A 17,232-nucleotide genomic window follows, 5' to 3' on the forward strand; every position below is an offset into this window, starting at 1 on the left:
AAAAAAAAATATTAATGAGGGAAGAGAGCAATCTTATAATATCCCTGAACCAAGGGTGCCATCGTTTAATGTGTGGCGGGTCTCACTCTTGAAAGCTCCCTGAACACATCTAAAAGGAAAGCTCAGCTTTGTTTGTCAAACCCAGGTGGACTCAACCACTCACAATACAACTCACAAACTGGTGACAAAATTTTTAACAACATCGGTTGTATATGTGAGGCATCAAGCGCTATTATTATATTATTATTATACAGATATAAACTCATGAACCATTCAAGTTAGTCAGTGACACGAAAAGTCAAATGACCGCTGGATAGTGCTTAACTAATAAAATGAAATTTGCTTGAACCAGCACTGTAAAGAAACTTTCATAGCAACTTGTCATAAACAGACTTATTATACTAAAAGAATTTTTCATTACGTTTAGATAGAATTAAGTGGTGAGAAGGTGAGTTGCCTCCTTGAAACGAGTTGAAGAGCGTGTTCCTCATGATCATTTGCTGTGACGTCATGAGGCGGCTCGAGGCGAACTTGCCGGTTGGCACTGGATAAGCTCCAGCATGTCCGCGAAGATGGGTGTGCACGGCCCGCGTGACGTCACAGGAGCAGTCCCCCATACCCCGGTTCATTCAGGTCTGTCTCATCTGCCGCGTCGCCTCGCCCTCCGGACTCAACCGGAGCCACGTTCTACCCCTTTTATACCCTCACTTCGATGCTACATTTGGCCTTATACGTCGGAAACTCACCATTCAACGACCAGCGGCAACTCACGGTGAGAGCGACATATTTGGATGCGCTTTACCGTAATAACACCGCACGCGCCGGTTTTCTCATCCTTGTTCTTGTCAAAAGTTTATTTGTTTGTGAATCAAAAGTTTTATCACGAGTTAGTCGACTGTATTGGTTCAGTGAACTGTTGGCGGAAGAAGTATAGTTACATTTTTTTAGCATTAGTTAGACGATGAAGTACTGCAGCTTTTTTTCTTCTTCTTGAAAACAATTCAAACTGCGTTTCAAAACATCTTAGCGTAATGACATGAACCATTGGTGCTGAAAAACACATGTAAGTAGCTGTCTTTTTTTGGGTCTAAATATTCAGTCATTGTGTTTTATTCAACATGGATTCATAAAAGCGGAGAGTGGAGCGCGTGGTCTGTCAGTTACACCTGGACACATCTGTCAGGAAATCGCGTGGGTTATTGAATAGCTGCGAGCAAAGATTCCTCCACCGGGGGGAAACAGCGGGAAGAGAAAGCTAATAGAACTCCACAGTCGGAAATAGTGAAAGTGACAAATGTTTACTTCGCTGTATAAGAATATTCGTGTGCGCGTATTCCCTTATGTTGAGGTAACATGTTGAGGTATTACGGGTGACTTTCAAGTAGTTCATCTGTGTTGGAAAGAGGAAGTTTCAGTGTCTCCAAAACCAATGGAAACATTACACTTTATTACAGTTTGTTACAGTTATTACACTTGAAACTCCATTTTTCTCTTATGAGGAAGTAACGTCCAGCTGTCAAAAGAGATAACAATAAAGCCAGCCACAAAACTGTATAATGACTTTATTAAATATGCCAATATTTTATGTTATATATATATATATATAAATATGCCACTGAGCTCAGAAGAGAACAGTGGGATAATAATAGTTACATGTTTGTGTTTCTTCATCACTGTGAACAGTTGTTTAAATTGGTCTAATATATAATTTCAATTGTTCTATTTATTTATTTATTTTTTTTAATTCAGCAGTGCTGACCAGGATGGCAGAAGACAACCAGCCCAGAAATATTTTTTGACTTTCCCCCGAAAGCTGACACCTTCGAATCAACTGAAGTTATTTTCTTCCATGAATATGAACTACAGCCTATGTCACGACAAAGAGCACATCGACCCGCGGACCAGCCCCGTCATAAGTGCCATCATGTTTGGTGCTGGCATCTTTGGCAACGTGGCTGCGCTAGTCATCCTGGAAATCCGACGGCGAAGAGAAGCCAAAGCAAAGGTCAATCGACAGCGTTCGTTGTTCCACGTGCTCATCACCGTGCTGGTGATCACAGACCTGGCTGGAACCTGTCTGGTCAGTCCACTTGTGCAGCTGTCGTACGCACGGAACACCACTTTGGTGGGGCTGTCGTCATTAGAACATAATGAAGTGTGCATGTACTTTGGAGTCTGTATGACTTTCTTCAGCTTGGCCACCCTGTCGCTGCTCTTCACCATGGCACTGGAGAGGTGCTCTGCCATTGGTTACCCCTACTTGTACAGCCGCTACGTCACCCATAAATGTGCCTACGTCACGATTCCAGTTGTGTTTTTGTTATGCGCTTTTTTTTGTCTCCTGCCTTTCACTGGATTTGGCATCTACGTCCAATACTGCCCTGGCACATGGTGCTTCATAGACATGAACCCGGAACAAAGTGAGGATCGAGTATACGCCAATCTCTACGCCACCATAATGCTGGTTTTGGTGCTGGCCACTGTGGCCTGCAACGGTTTTGTGATGTGTCAGCTCTTCAGGATGTACCAACGGCGAAAAAGAAATGGAGGGTCGGTCATGGGACACTCCAGATGCAGCAACACCCTCCGCACTGCGTCCATCGCCCAGGAGGTTGATCATCTAATCCTCCTGGTCTTCATGACCATCATCTTTATCATCTGCACGCTGCCTCTTGTGGTAAGAAGTGATAACACTTGATCAGATAATATGTTTTCTTTAGTGTGCCCAGCCTTTGTGAGGCTTCACAATTGGATATTCTCCCCAGAACCAAAAATGAGACCTCTACAGGGCTTTGCACACAGTGAGCAATGGTCACAATTGACATGCCTGCTTTGGTGGTGAGCCTTGGGATTTTTTTCAATGAACCTAGTTTGCCGTTGCTTGAAAAAGGTTGGAAAACACTGCTCCAGAGGCCTTTGTACACTTCAGAGAACGATGGTTTCATGAAGTAACCGTTGTTGGCCCAAGTGGTTTTGGCTTTTGGTTTCAATTTAGGGAAGCAAAAATCAAATGGGGTGTAAACAAACACCAATATCTAACTCCAAACGATAAAGGTACAGCATTGTTTTTCTTAAATCTTATAACTTACTTTACTATTATTTCATAAACATGGGATGCCTAATAGTCAATGAGTGCACCAGGAGGTGGATGTGCATTGTATATGTACAGCTAATTTATATAGAAACTTTTCTTTAGGATGGTATGTCACTGAAACAATAGTACTGATGAAAGTATAAGGCTTGGTTAAAAAAAAGAGTAATTATCCGTGAATGACAATTTAGGGATACTGCTGTGATATAATTTTTATTGTCAGTGAAGTAAAGCATGGCAATAGAAATGCCAAAATTAACATGAAGATTAAATTATTTTTATTTTTCAGACGCTTTTTATCAAAGCCCCTGAATCAACAAAAACACTGACAAAATCGAATCTAATCCAAATATGTACTGTACATAATGGTTTTGTGTGCAAATGGTTGTCCAAAATTCATCTTAAGAAAATGACTTGGTGCATGAAAGAAGTATCAGTATCGTATCAGTGTAAAATTTAAAAAAAAAGCTGCGTAGTTTACCTTGTTTTTTGCCTCTGTTTCTGCTTGTGCTTCACAGTAGCTCGACCGCTAATCCATTTTATGTATGAAGGAGCAAAATACAGTTCTGCAAGTGCCTTTGGGATATTAGACAAACATTTATCCCACTGGACTCGTTTTCTTTGGGACATGGACAGGAGATACCATTTAAGAGGGAAACTAAGTTCCGGCAATAAAAACCTGAATAAGAGTTCGTGAAATACAGCATTCAGTGTTTAGGAGACAAATGGCAGGATGAATAAACAGTTGGGGTTTGAGGATGTTTTACGACTAAGTAAAGAAGCACTTGGTGGCAACAAGGCTATGTTTAAAACAAGAACACGTTTCGAAGATTAGTGAGCTGAATTCATTATTTTGCTTGCATCAGTGACTGCTGTTCAACTTCCTAGTCCCTTAACCTTGGTTACTAGTAGTCTGATGAAATAAACGTGCACTGTGTTATCTTTGATATTTTTCTTATGCTGCTATATACAGGTTTGTTGTTGTTTTTTTGGTTTTGTTCAGAGACATTAATTTATTGAAGCATTATTCAGTCACTAGTTTAAAAGGTGGGTGGACTAAAGAGATGGATTAAAAGATAGTGAGTTGAATGGCATTTCAGCAAGCGTCATATTCATGGTGACTTCAAGGTTCTAATGATATTTAACAAATTGTTTGCATTAAAGAATGCGAGTTCGCCTTCTTCATGATGACTGTCGTAAAGCCGTGTTTCTCAACCGGCTTGCAACTGTCAGGTGTGCTGTAGGTAATGATATAGTTTCACATCATTTGTCAGGAGATAGAAGTGAGCAATATGATGACATTAAATCATAAACAATTAGAACATGTTGCCGATGTACCAACGCAGATCACATGGATTCAGTCACATTCTTTCTATACACTCTAGATCTATGCTGATGTGTTGACTCACCATCACTCGCAGCGCACAGTGGTCTGCGCAGCTCTCGTCTTTCCACTCACAGAGAGGAGGCAGGTCAAACGCACAACTGCGAACCAATGAATGCGCTACAAAATGTGTGAGTCACTGTTGCTATGAAGCTGAGGCAAAGATTTGTCTGGAAATTTCCCTAGAATAAAATCACGCAGAAAAGATATTGTGATAAAAACGTGAATTTAAAAAAATTGCATTTTAAATGAATAAATCCTGACATATTTTTGCCCTATAGTCCACGCCTTTCTGGAGACATTTTTAAACAAATTAGTTTCTGCAGATCACATGCCAAAATAGCTGAGCGTCAGTACCCACAAAGAGATTTTCTACAGGACTTCCCACTAAGCACATTGGTCGAGCTTCCTGGAGCTTGGTGGTGAGCCTTTTTCAATGAACCAAGTGTGCTGTGGCTTAAAACAGGTTGAAAAACAAGGTCCTAAAGGCGTGATTCTTAACCATACCAACCATTTACATGCCATTTACCTGTGTGGTTATTGAACACAATTGATATCAGTAACTCTGAAATCATAAATCATTCATGACAGTACTGAATCAGTTCTATTCCTCGAATGGGCCCCTGACCCATTTGTTCTGTAAAAGGTGGGGCCTGAGATCAAAAAGGTTAAGAACCTTTGTCCTAAAGTATTCAAGTCTGAGCCGCGTGTCCTTTGAATAATCTTGTCATTCCAATCGTATATAACTCCAGCACAGAAAGTATTGTCGTGTTGCTGAGGTGGGACCTTTACACTGTTCATTTGAATTCATTATTTCATGTCAGGAAGATAGAATCAATCGACCACCTTAAACATTGACAGCTACATTGATTTACATTGAGCAGTTGACCTCTGAAGTGGAGATTCTGGAGATCATTATGGTCATAGATTGATCATTGCGTGGGTCAAAGCGGTGGAGCCATCAGTAGAAGACGACAGGATTCTCGTGAACCACTGTTACAACATCTGTCTGTGATGTTGCCGTGGAAATAAATAGAAGTAAGAGGTCCTATAACATGAAGTGCAGACAGGCACAGTCTCTCAATGGCAAGTTCTTTAAATGCTTCGTGAAGTGCAGCCTCTCAGATGTCCACTGATCATGTTGGAGCTGTGACATCGAGTGCAATTCAGACTTTTGCGCATGTTGCTGATGTAGATGGGGAAATACACAAACCAAAATATTACACATAGTGTTTAATTGCCACTTCTAAAAGCCAGCTCATTTTACTTTTGATATAAATGCCAGAGTGGCATTTAAAATGTGCGTGGGCCAAACAGACACGAGTGCTGCACCAAAAATATTATTTATTTACTACAGTTCAGGGTTTCCACCAGGATTTTTTAAAACTTATACATCCCAACCCCCGTAATAAAAAATAAAAACGTTAAAACGTGACCATAAAAAAATGTTTTTAATCATGGGAAGTAAATCTGTCTCTAATCCCAACCATCTTCATATGTCTGACCGGAATGCGCGACTTGAACTCCACGAACCACAGACATTCAGTCATTATGAGGTTTCTTTCAGGATTTTATTTGTAAAAAGCACATGATTACAATATGTGCAAATATTAATTGCTCACTGGCAAGGTTTTAGAAGTTGCAGATTTAATCCCGACATGTACAGACTATTATCTCACCAATTGCAAGTGAATTTTGTACACGTGCAGCATGACGGCGTATGCTTTAGTGCTTTTTAAATATGCTAAATTGTTTTAGCTGCAATGACTAGCTGACTTACTCGACTATTATCGACTATTAGTCGGCAACTGCTGAGGGACGACAAACTATCAAACCACATTCTACGACCGTCATTAACACGTGATGTGTGCGTATGAAAACCTCACTCTGTAGGAGGAGTTAGTGAGAGAAGTGCGAGAGTGCGAGACAGAACCCAGCCAAGTCGCTGTCATTTTACCAGTATTAAACGCAAAGGCAGACTTTTATGTTGCTCTTCGAGTCCGCTGACATCACTGTCCTCCGGTCCACTAAAGCAGCAGCGCAGTCTATTTTCACGGCAAGCTCGCACAGAGTACAGAAGTGGGTCTTTGACTGCAAGGGATTTTACCTCCCAAGTGTGGAGTTTATTATGGTATTTAAGTGTGTAGTGCAGACCTTGGCAAAGTGTGGCCCGGTGGCCATATGCGGCCCCGTATAACTATAACTAATATGTCATAATTTTTCTGCCCTTTTTCTCTTTTAGTCACCACCACATCAGCAGTAAATTTTTCTTTTTTTCTTGTTCCCCAAAATACGTTGAGGTAATACTGAAAATACATTTTGACACAAGTTGCCTTTTTATCTTGAACGTCTAGTCCATAGTTGATTTATATTAAAATTAAGTGCATATAAAATGAAATATTTCAATAGATTTCATGCCATATTTACACTTCTTAATATCCTTACTTGCATTTCATCGTCTTAGGTTCATTTTGCCCTTGATACTTATGTATATATTTTTCCATCGTGTTTTGTAGTCATCGTTGTCTTCCTTTTGATGATGGCCCCTCACAACCGTTACAGTTTCTAATGTGGCCCTAGGAAATTCAATTGTCCACCTCTGGTGTAGTGAGACGCTCTTGTTTGACCGGAGCTGTCAGCAGAGGCAGGCTGATGGGTTCCTCCTGACCAATCACAGCAGAGTGGGCGTGGCCGGTTTTCACGCTCCTGTGAAAAGGAAGCGTTTTTGATGGGCGGGGCTCATGCACATTTTACTATAATTTTATCAAATTTTCAATATCACTCTAAAAGACAGTTAAATCACCAGATCAGTTCCTTTTTGACACATAACTAGTGTTTCGACAATTTAGATGTATTTTCCCGTTCTATAATAACTGACCTGTACACATCCTACACAGTTTAGTCAGTTGACAGGACTATTGACTACTATTGAAATAGTCCTTAGTTCCAGCACTGAATGCTTTCGTTCCATGTGTATCTGTAGTTAGTCTATAGAACGGGCGTGGAGATGACGTCTGTGCCGTGTGTGTCCCTCACTGGTATGACAGCCACTCACATAGACTCTTACTCAACCGTAGTGACGGCAGCAGTGTCAGCAAGTGAGCAGCCACAGTGAAGGACGCTAGGATCGGCTTTCTGCACGCTCTCCTCGGTCAAGGGGATAAAACAGATGACTGTGGAGAGAGTTGTCAAACTAAGACGGCCAGTGAAAGGCTCAAACAGAATTATGTAACAAATTAAGAGAAAAGGCCTGGCACTGCAGGCAAATGTTAGAGCATTAGTTCTTCCTCCCGGTGATCGATTAGACTTTAAATGACCATGAGAGGTCAACTATCGAACCATCACATTACTCACTCATCTCATATTTCCACTGAATGGCCACATTACCTCGATGCCAGACATTTCCATTTGCGGACCAGCAGGACAGAAAACCTTAAGTACATTAATCGAAGCGAGTAATAAGGCAGAGAGGAGGGTGAATATCTGCCCTCCTGATCCCAAAATACCTTGTGATTTGTCTCCCTGAAAAAGTGAGATCTGAAATACACAACAACAGAAACTAAATAAATAACCCAGAGCAAAGTAAAACAACTGGACTCTGCTGTAAACCTATAAGGGGAAGGAATTGCTTCTAAAGTAAACATCAGCAGGAATTCCATGGTCCGTGTTCAGCAGCACTTCTGGGCCTGTGTTGGTGGTTTGTGAACCAGCCTCTTTACATTTGCTTTCGTCTGCTGCCAAATCATAATTTGTAACATGTGTGTTTCAGTGCTGAACAGCAGCCAGGCAGGAGAGGAAATGCAACATGTTTTGGTACTAAAAACAGATTTCAAACTCAATGGGACGATGTTACGATAGTACTTTATTTGTCATACCTCAAGGCACAGGCGCAAAACTATCCCAAGTCACTCAAGTCAACATTGTGCCAGATTTCTCTCTTTATTCTAAGTAATGTTTGAGGTGTGTCACGATGTCTGATGGAGACTTTATAACATTTATATAGCGGTTTTGTCACTGCTCTTGGATAAAAAATAGTTGTCTGCACTGGGCCGTGCACATTCTCTCATGAATAATTGATGTAGACTTTTATAAACATTCTTTGTAGAGCAATACGATACCTCAGTCTGAGGTCAGGATGTCACAGAGCATGCAGACGCCACACGCAGCTATATTTCATTCACTTCAGCACCAATGGACGAACGTGGGAAATATAGTTGCAGATTTGAAATAACACACTTTTTCATTGAAATAGTGCACTTTGACATTGCTTTTTCGAAAGGTTGCACCCACAAACCTATGTGATCCACATTTTGGGATGGCAGTAAATCCATTTATCTAAGTTACATTATATTATGACATCACCAGGTGTTGTCATGGTGTATTACAATACCTTTACAGATACTCATCTCTCAGTCAACAACAATGATGGCGTTGCATCGGCGTTGTTAGAGATGGGTCCACGAGGTTTCATGACACAGTGTGGTGATTTTCAGAGGCCACCAGGTGTCTGCCGTAAAATGTTAGGACTAATTCGATGGAATCTCACTTCATTTCTAAACCATGAGCGCCATCTGGTGGCCTCTGAAAGTCAGGACACTGTTTCACCAACCCTGTAAGAGTGTTTCATGGTACTCATTGCTCTCCTGGTCTCTGTTATGGTCCTACAATGTCTCTACTTTTGGGTTTAAACACGGCCTTCTTGATATCGTGTGATGCATTAAATCTAACGTTCTAGACGGAGTGTCTGACAAGTTGCAAAGGTCATATATTTTTCAAGTCTTTCTGTCATGGCCCAGAGTTTATGCTCATTGTGTAGATTTGTCATTGAAGTGTACTGGAGGTCCAACAGCTTTAGTCCTCGTATGCCATAGTGTCAGATTTAAGAGAAGGTTTTGGGTGAAATTTTGTCCACATTGCCATACACAGTGGAGAAATGTAACTAATGCGCCAGCAAATTCATATGATTTCCATCTTGTCACTTGAGTCACTACTACATCGGGCCCAGTCTGGATGTGTGTGTCTTTGTATACATGTGTCTTGTAAACTGCATTTACAGTATGTGCATAGGCCTATTCACCTAGCTACATTGTCACTTTTTACAATACAAAAGGAAGGTGGGGAGAAAACGGGAACACACTAAGTGTTGAAAAGACTTGACTTGATGGTGACTAGATTGGACTCGACTAGAGGGTTACTTGACCTGATGTGGAGACTTGATGGGGCACGACGAAGCGATGACTTGACAAGACAGGATTCGACTACACGGTTAGACACAGGAAGATCACACTAACCACACCAAAATGGCACAGGAAATAAGTGTTCAAAACTACCCCTGACGAACAAAGCATAACAGGCGACGCATGACAGCCATCATATTCTATCTTGTCTTTACTTTTGGGGTGAAGGATGGACAACCATATTTCTCAGTCATGGTTCGGATGTGTTGACTGTCTGTTCTGTGATCACTAATATAAGTCACTGACAATGATTTCTTCACAAGATGCAGATGTCCGCTTCTTTTCTTCATCAGAAGACATTGCCAAGTGCGTGTTTGAAGGTTCTTCCAGATCTTTCACGTGAACTTTTTTCACACTTCCTGTCTCTGCCACGGGAGGAGAAAATAGAGAATCACTCCTGCGTGTGGATTTCACTGCTCACTCATTGTGGCAAGACAAAACAAAGGGCTTGACTAACAGTCGACGTTTATTGTGTTTTTCATGCAACCCATTGAGGATTTGCAACTTTAACACTTTCATTCCAGCAATACATGTACAACTCTCACAGGGAAGTCTGAATTACAAACACAAATATTTGAGATATTCATATATTTAGGTGCGGATCTCGGGTAATTAATTTACCTCACATCTGAATGAGTTGCGGGACTTGACATTACTGACTCACGACCAACTTATAAAAAACATTTTTCAACCTCAACCTCCAAACTTTTTCATCAGTTTTGCTTGGATGGGATGGGGTTTCCTGCAGGGACTGTGTCTGAGGGAAGGTTCCTTTGAAAGCGTGCTTCAAATGACCGGCTCGTTTTTGAGTCTCACTCCCAGGTTCTCAAAACAAACTTTCTCTCACCCCTCAGTGTTGTGTAGTTCACATTGGGAAACTCATCCCAAAGTGCAGAGGAACACGGGGCTGACCAATGACATATTTGGGCTCTCACAAGCCCATCACAGCAGCGCTCAAACAAGTGGCCTGCGTTTGCTCATTGGCTTCACCTCACCAATAAAACTGGCAGGAAAATAAAATCGCTTGAGTCAAGTATTATTGTGAGGCCATTTTCATTTTGCTGCCCATTGTGTCCCGGTGACCTCGGGAGAATCAAGCAGCAGAGTTTTTACTGAACATGTGGACGAGTCATGGCTTCCATGGATTGTACCAAAGCACAGTTCTCACAAGCCTTACTGCTTCTTCTCCTGAGGAAAAATATCCTTCTGTGAGCTGAGAGGACAAATGTTTATCTTCAAAAAAATAAATAAATAATTAAATTACATCTGGAGTCGTCTGTCCTGCAGCTCATATCCAGAGCTTCAAGTGGAGAATTTTTTCTGTGAACTGCTTATTTTGGAAAAAAAAACTTCATTTTCTTTCCTTCAAAATATTGGCAGCAGAGGCTGGTTCTGTTATTAAGATGAATGAAATAGTCGAGTGCAGGAGACCATGGTAAATTAGGGAATTATTTTGACTAACTAAGTTTAAACACAAGATTAGAGGAGCAGAATCTGTTTGTAGATTGCCTGTGACATGCAAACTAAAGGTTGATAACTGATCAATGTAAGATGTGGCACAAGTTTGCCAGACCTGTTTGGCTTTTGACTGACAGACAAATAAAAGCCAGGACGGCTTCCACTGCTCGCCGTCATCTGTCAAGCTGCTCCTGGGCAGCATGTGCTGCAGCTCCTGCTGCCATTTGGTTTGGGCTGTGTGACCAGGATGTGATCCAGGATGTGAACTCTGCAGTCGAGCAATGATAACAGTTGTCTGGCAGCGAAACTGACTCTCTCTTCTTCTGCCTGTCCTCTCCCAGATCCGTGTCTACATCAACTCCTTTGTCAAAAACTACTCCGAGTCCCACCCTCTGGATCTGATCGCCCTACGCTTCATTTCTGTGAACTCCATCATCGACCCGTGGGTGTTCATCCTGCTCTCCCCCGGCGTGATGCACTTCTTCTGGGCCTCCGTCTGCCGAGTACCTAAACATATCTCCAGAGGGTCCATATTCAATGCGTCAGTGACCAAAGATCCAGACCCGAACCTAGAGCTGTCTCACCCGACGCTGGACTACTTGGAGAAATGTCCTCCTGCGCAGGATCTATGACCAAAGCAGCAGCAGCAGCTGCAGTAGCCCTCTCTATTTATTGCAGGACTCACAGTGAGCACGCTCTTCTGTGGTTACACAAGGGCCGCAGCAATTCACTCGCCAGTTTTGCTATCTCTGTTTGGGTGATGACCCTTTTTATCTTATCACCTCCAGCTGCGCGACGAGTTGAAGTCACAGACTGAACCATCCCTTCCAGGATGTGCATGTTTGACGCATCTATTATTGTGGCGTACTATTTATGCTGCTCATGTTTGTCAGTCAAGTATGAAACTCGCTTATGGGAGTTTATTTAAAGTCATTATTTAAAGGAAACGACTATTAAATCGGCTTAATGCTTGTAAGTGATGATACTGATCGTGATCACGAGGACATCTGACAGATTTCTGCATAATAATTCTCTCCATTAGCCAAAGTAATGGCCTGCTGAAAACATGGAAGGAATCTTTCTGCGTGTGTTGAATATTGACAGTCGTGATGATGGAACTTCATTTGGCCAGTCATCACCTCTGACCTGCTTAACTTCTGACCTCTGAAGATCTGTCTTACCTCCGTCCACAGTCTGCCCACGGAGGTCAGAAGACAAACGTCCAGAGGGGACAAAAGCATTTCAAAGAATCAACCCGGGATTATGAATATTAACATGATCTTTGGCTTTGGTCGCATGGGTTTCAGATATTTCCATTATTTGAACTGTTAATCTAAGCACAGAAAGCATGCATTCGATTCCACTTTCCGTTGAAGGAGCACAATTTCTAACCATTGTTTCTCATCTGCATTACATTGAACTCCAGTCTGCATGGTGTTGCACAGAGCCACGACTTCAAAAGAAGTGTAATGCTCTGAAAAAGAAGGTCCCAGTGGAGGCTTGCTCTGTCATTCATGTCTGATTCCTCTGTTGTTTTAATACACGGCTGGGTTTATTTGGAAAAAGAACAGATCGTCTCACTTTCCTTTTCCCACTTAGCAGCTTGATTAGCGCCATTGTTCTGGGGATCACAGCTGCCTGAAATTCAAGGTCCTGCTGGAAACCATTGCAACCATGTTGGCAGATGACCTCATCGTACTGCAGACATTTGAGACCTGAGTGAATTCCCGCAAATGTGTCAATTCCCGAACGTTGCCGCTAGCAAACAAAACAAACACGACTGACGATTCTCAATGTCAGCAGTCTGAATCATATGTGCATAATTGATAGTTGTGCAACAACATTTCGGAAAAATAAAAAATACGAAGAGACAAATAGAAATATATTTTTGCATCTCATCCTTTATTTGCTTTTTTTAACACCGCTCCATTGATTTAGCCAAAACTATTTTCACTATGATAGTTTCTTTCAATAAATTTTCTTCCGGTTCTTGGTCGGAGACTTGCGCTGCAGTTAGCTTTTTAGGCGTTATAATGATGAGTCACAACTCTCTGAACAGCCGTTTGTTTTCTTCTTGTTTCACTCAGTCTCTCCTAACACAGTTCTTATCAGATGTCGGTTTTTAGTGATATACTTGTCTGGCTGCATTGTTCTGGAGCCCTGAAGCACCTATGTCGCTGCCTTTAGTAAGTCCACGAATCAAACTAAATAAAAGTTGCAGATTTCCTGTGAATTTAAGCCAGATTTTATAGACATTTTTTGGAAATGTATTATTTGCCCAAACTGACAATTATCTATCTAGTGTTTAACTTCAGTTTACAAACATATAGCAAGAAGATTTGCCAAAACATAATTCATATCTTCGCATCATCTGTCAGATTTGTTGTCTGTGTTTGATTATTATTATTATTATTATTATTATTAAACAATCTTTTATTTTGAATCAGAATCAGAATCAGAATCTGGGGGTATTTTGTATCTTTTTGTGAGGTTACTATTTTGTTCCACCATTACTAGCGGTTACATTTCAGTGATTGACAAATATCCCAAGAAACCTCATAAACAGATCATTAAACATGTATGTGTTTAATTTGTAGGTGTATGTTGTGTAAGATTCCCAATCTGTTTGCCTTCCAAACACCCAGATGGCCTCGAAGTATCTTCTCACCAGTCCTGTGGAGACTGCTGCTTCACCCCCCTGCACTAAAACGTGCCCCCACATTTGCAGTCCCTCAAGTCCTTTGTTGAAACTTTCAACTGTTTTCAATTCTGGTCCTTTATTACAAAGAAACCAGAGCAGTAGCTGTGATTTCTGGCCCTGAAGTTCAATGTGGTGCTGGACTTGAGAAAAGAATACTCGACGACGAGCCAGTATTAAAAGCAGCAGCCTCAATAAACAGCATTCTTTGTAGAATGTTACACAACCCCAGGGGGAATACTGTGGTAATTGTTGCCATAACCTTTTCAGTATTTCTTCCTTTAAAAGTAATCAAGAATAGGCGAGTCTCAAGTGTCTGGCAAACAGAATAAGCTATAACGCAGCTTGTGCCGGTGCGTGTGAGTGTGTGTGAGTGTGTGTGAGTGTGTGTTGACCGCAGTGTCTGATTGTTCTGAATTCATCACGTCATCTTAGCCACTTCCTGTGGATGGTCTGTGTGATTATTCAAGTGTCTGTTCCGCTAGAACATGTGACTGACAGCTCTTAAATGTAATGTCAAAACAGAATGCTGGCAACTTCTGTGGAATTCAAAAGTACTGTAAGGGAGCTGCACTCATGTGCATGTGTGTGTGTGCGCGCACATTTTTAAGGTTGTGGAAATAAACATCTCATCCTGCAAAAAGTTGCTTCAGACTAGTGCATACATAACACAAACACACATGTACCTGTGTCTTTGTTGGGACCTCTCATTGCCATAACCCTTTCCCCACCCTAATCCTCACCATCCAAAACAAATAGCTAACCATAGCCAAACTTAAACCCAGTTATAATGACCAAGTTAATTTAATATTTCCATCTTCAAACTGAGGTTTAACCTTCTCAGGACTGTCAAAAATGTTCCCACAAAATCCCAAGAATTCGTCATCACAGGTAGAGCTGAACCAGTTACACACACTCACACTCAGCTGTAGAATGGTCTCCACATGTGTCTCGGCCACCCACGTGTGGTCCATGTACATCGACCTTGAAAGATCAATCTGAACGGAAGTCTGCGCTCCATCATCACATCATAACATCATTCAGTGACAAAATCAACTGCGCTTTTCCAACCGCCAGGAAGCAAACTTGCCTCTTTCATTTCTCCTTTTTTGAGTCTCGCCTTCCTTCTACAGCAGTTTTGCCTTTGTGCGTGTTGTGTAAGTGTCAGGTGCTAGAAGCATAAAATGATCCTTTAGTTTCTTTTTCTCCAAACACTGACTCACTTAGTGTTTACATTGACTTTCATTGTTTCACTCGCCGTCTATTGAGCATATACCAGCTGCAGAGGATGGTGGAGGGCACATATGGAACTAGTCAAACAAATTCTTAACACTCTCCAGTTTACCTCTCTCCAGTGTGTCTTCTGACTGTGGGAGGAAAGCTAAACTACTGGAGGAAAGCGTGTGAAACTACACACTGAAAACAATTTCCTCATGCGGGAGGAGAAGGATAGTCATCTTGCTGTCTGACTGTAGCTTTTCCTCTCATAGATCATGGAGATTTTTTGTGTTTTTGGTGATGTACTGCACATCGCAGTTCTTGCAGGCCACATAAAATGACTTGTAGGGCGCAATTGAAGATGTGCAGGTTTTCGTTGGGAGTGACTAAGAAAGGACAAGATGAGAGATGAATAGATAAGAGGGGTGTTCATGGAGGCAAAGTTCTAGAGGCCTTATTCAGATGGTTTGGAGACATAGAGAGAAGAGACAGGGAGCATGTTGGACCATGTTTGAAATGGAAGAACAGCCATGGATAATGATAGGGGATAGGTGTGACTACAGAGGATGACAAGGCTCGAGGTGCTGAAAGTCACTGAGCGCTTTGCAATTTTGTGTATATTGAAGAAAAGCCTGAAAGAATATGAGTAACGGGCCAGTGAAGATTTGGACTTCAATGAAACTTGTGTATGGTTCAGGAAGCCACACGCAACTGTCGATCATCCTGTAAAAGAACATTCGTCCACAGTATAGCACATATTTGAGAGACAAATCTGACTTGTATATTGTGCCACTCCAGGTCCATTATGACTTTGACCAGTCCCTCCAGGAGGCGGCGATGTGGAGATCGCAACTATTAACAAAATTCCAACCAATTCCCGCGGGTTCTGCGAGGTACAGCAATTTTGTCCTCTCACCTCAACTTTCTCGCCAATTCCACTCCTCGCTTGAGTCATCATATTCCCTCCCTCCTTGTTGAGATGAAGTCATGTGCGATGAGAAACACTCATGACATTTGCCCAAAATTATTGCCACCAAGGGATGTAATTCGGACGTGAACGATTCTGAATCCATTCATAAACGTCCAAATTCCCATGACTGAAATGTAGAGTAGACGTTAGTAAAAAGTGAAAGTGACTAGTGCAGCGTCACCTGAACACTATATGGGGTGGACATAAACAAACATGGCTGACCCCCAGATCCATCTCTCTCCAGGATATTTCTGACCCTCTACATCCCGACCCTGTGGAACAGATCAGCAGCTACTGTTGTGATTGGCTGCTCACACACACACAAACATTCCCCACCTTCACCTCTCAGACTCAAACCTCCGTCAGGCTCCGCCCTTGTGAGGAGCCTCGTAACTAAACAACAAGCGCTAACTACACGTTGTCATCCCGGAAACCACTCACGGAACATCACCATAAACAAGACATACTTGTTATATCCTTTTTTTTTATCGTGAAAAAAGTCTGCAAACTGCTGGAGGGACTGAAAATGACCTAATAACATAAATGAGGGATGTTGACTGGTAATTTGAAACTCTTAAGAGTGATGTTTTCCAGAAGACTGGAGTCCCGAATGAGGCAAATCCAGCCTGTTTGAGGAAGGCAGTAACCTCAGGTTAAAAATGTGTTAACGTTTAAAGGTGTGACTCAGATTATCGCTGCTTATTATCACACTTGATCTTCATCACGAATAGCGAGCGTCACTCTCCCTGAAGACGGCTGCTGCTTTTGAAGTGAGCGGAAAACATGCTGATGCGACTGGCAACCGTCCACTCGCTCGGTTTTAGCCAATTACACTGGTTCCTCTCCAGCTCTTCGTCAGGGCGGATAAATCACCTTTCAGCCAAAGTAATCTGCCACTTCTGCAAGTTTGAAATGTGCATCAATCAAATCAATGTTTTCTTCTCTCCTCGCATTTCTCAGGCCACATCCTCTGGTCCTCCTCAGCTCAGTGTTGCCCTGCTGATGTGAAGCAAATGCCAGCACCTATTAGCATTCACATCGCACGCCCAATTTCATTTTGGATTATTGCGTGGCTTGTGATCTGAGCCAGCCAGCGGTATGTCAGTCGTCCACCCTCATCTCCAGAGTCCTGACTGTTTTCTGTCTGCAGCAGAGAGTCGACGTCCTGCCTGATCG

At 42.0% G+C, this 17,232-nt stretch overlaps 1 protein-coding gene across 2 annotated transcripts; it reads left to right on the forward strand.

The window, feature by feature from the left end:
* The first annotated feature begins 635 nt into the window (after nt 1–635).
* ptger2a (prostaglandin E receptor 2a (subtype EP2)) lies at nt 636–14,511 on the forward strand. Of its 2 annotated transcripts, none has more exons than XM_053887739.1 (3): nt 636–772; nt 1,750–2,677; nt 11,512–14,511. In XM_053887739.1, exons 2-3 carry the CDS (start codon nt 1,850–1,852, stop codon nt 11,800–11,802), a joined length of 1,119 nt encoding a protein of 372 aa, XP_053743714.1. In that variant the 5' UTR covers nt 636–772; nt 1,750–1,849; the 3' UTR covers nt 11,803–14,511. The 2 variants fall into 2 exon arrangements, with proteins under 2 accessions (XP_053743714.1, XP_053743721.1); XM_053887746.1 differs by having other exon boundaries at nt 639–772; nt 1,753–2,677.
* Nucleotides 14,512–17,232: the final 2,721 nt, after the last annotated feature.

The sequence above is a fragment of the Synchiropus splendidus genome, chromosome 1, assembly GCF_027744825.2.
Source record: "Synchiropus splendidus isolate RoL2022-P1 chromosome 1, RoL_Sspl_1.0, whole genome shotgun sequence".
Taxonomy (NCBI): Eukaryota; Metazoa; Chordata; class Actinopteri; order Syngnathiformes; family Callionymidae; genus Synchiropus; species Synchiropus splendidus.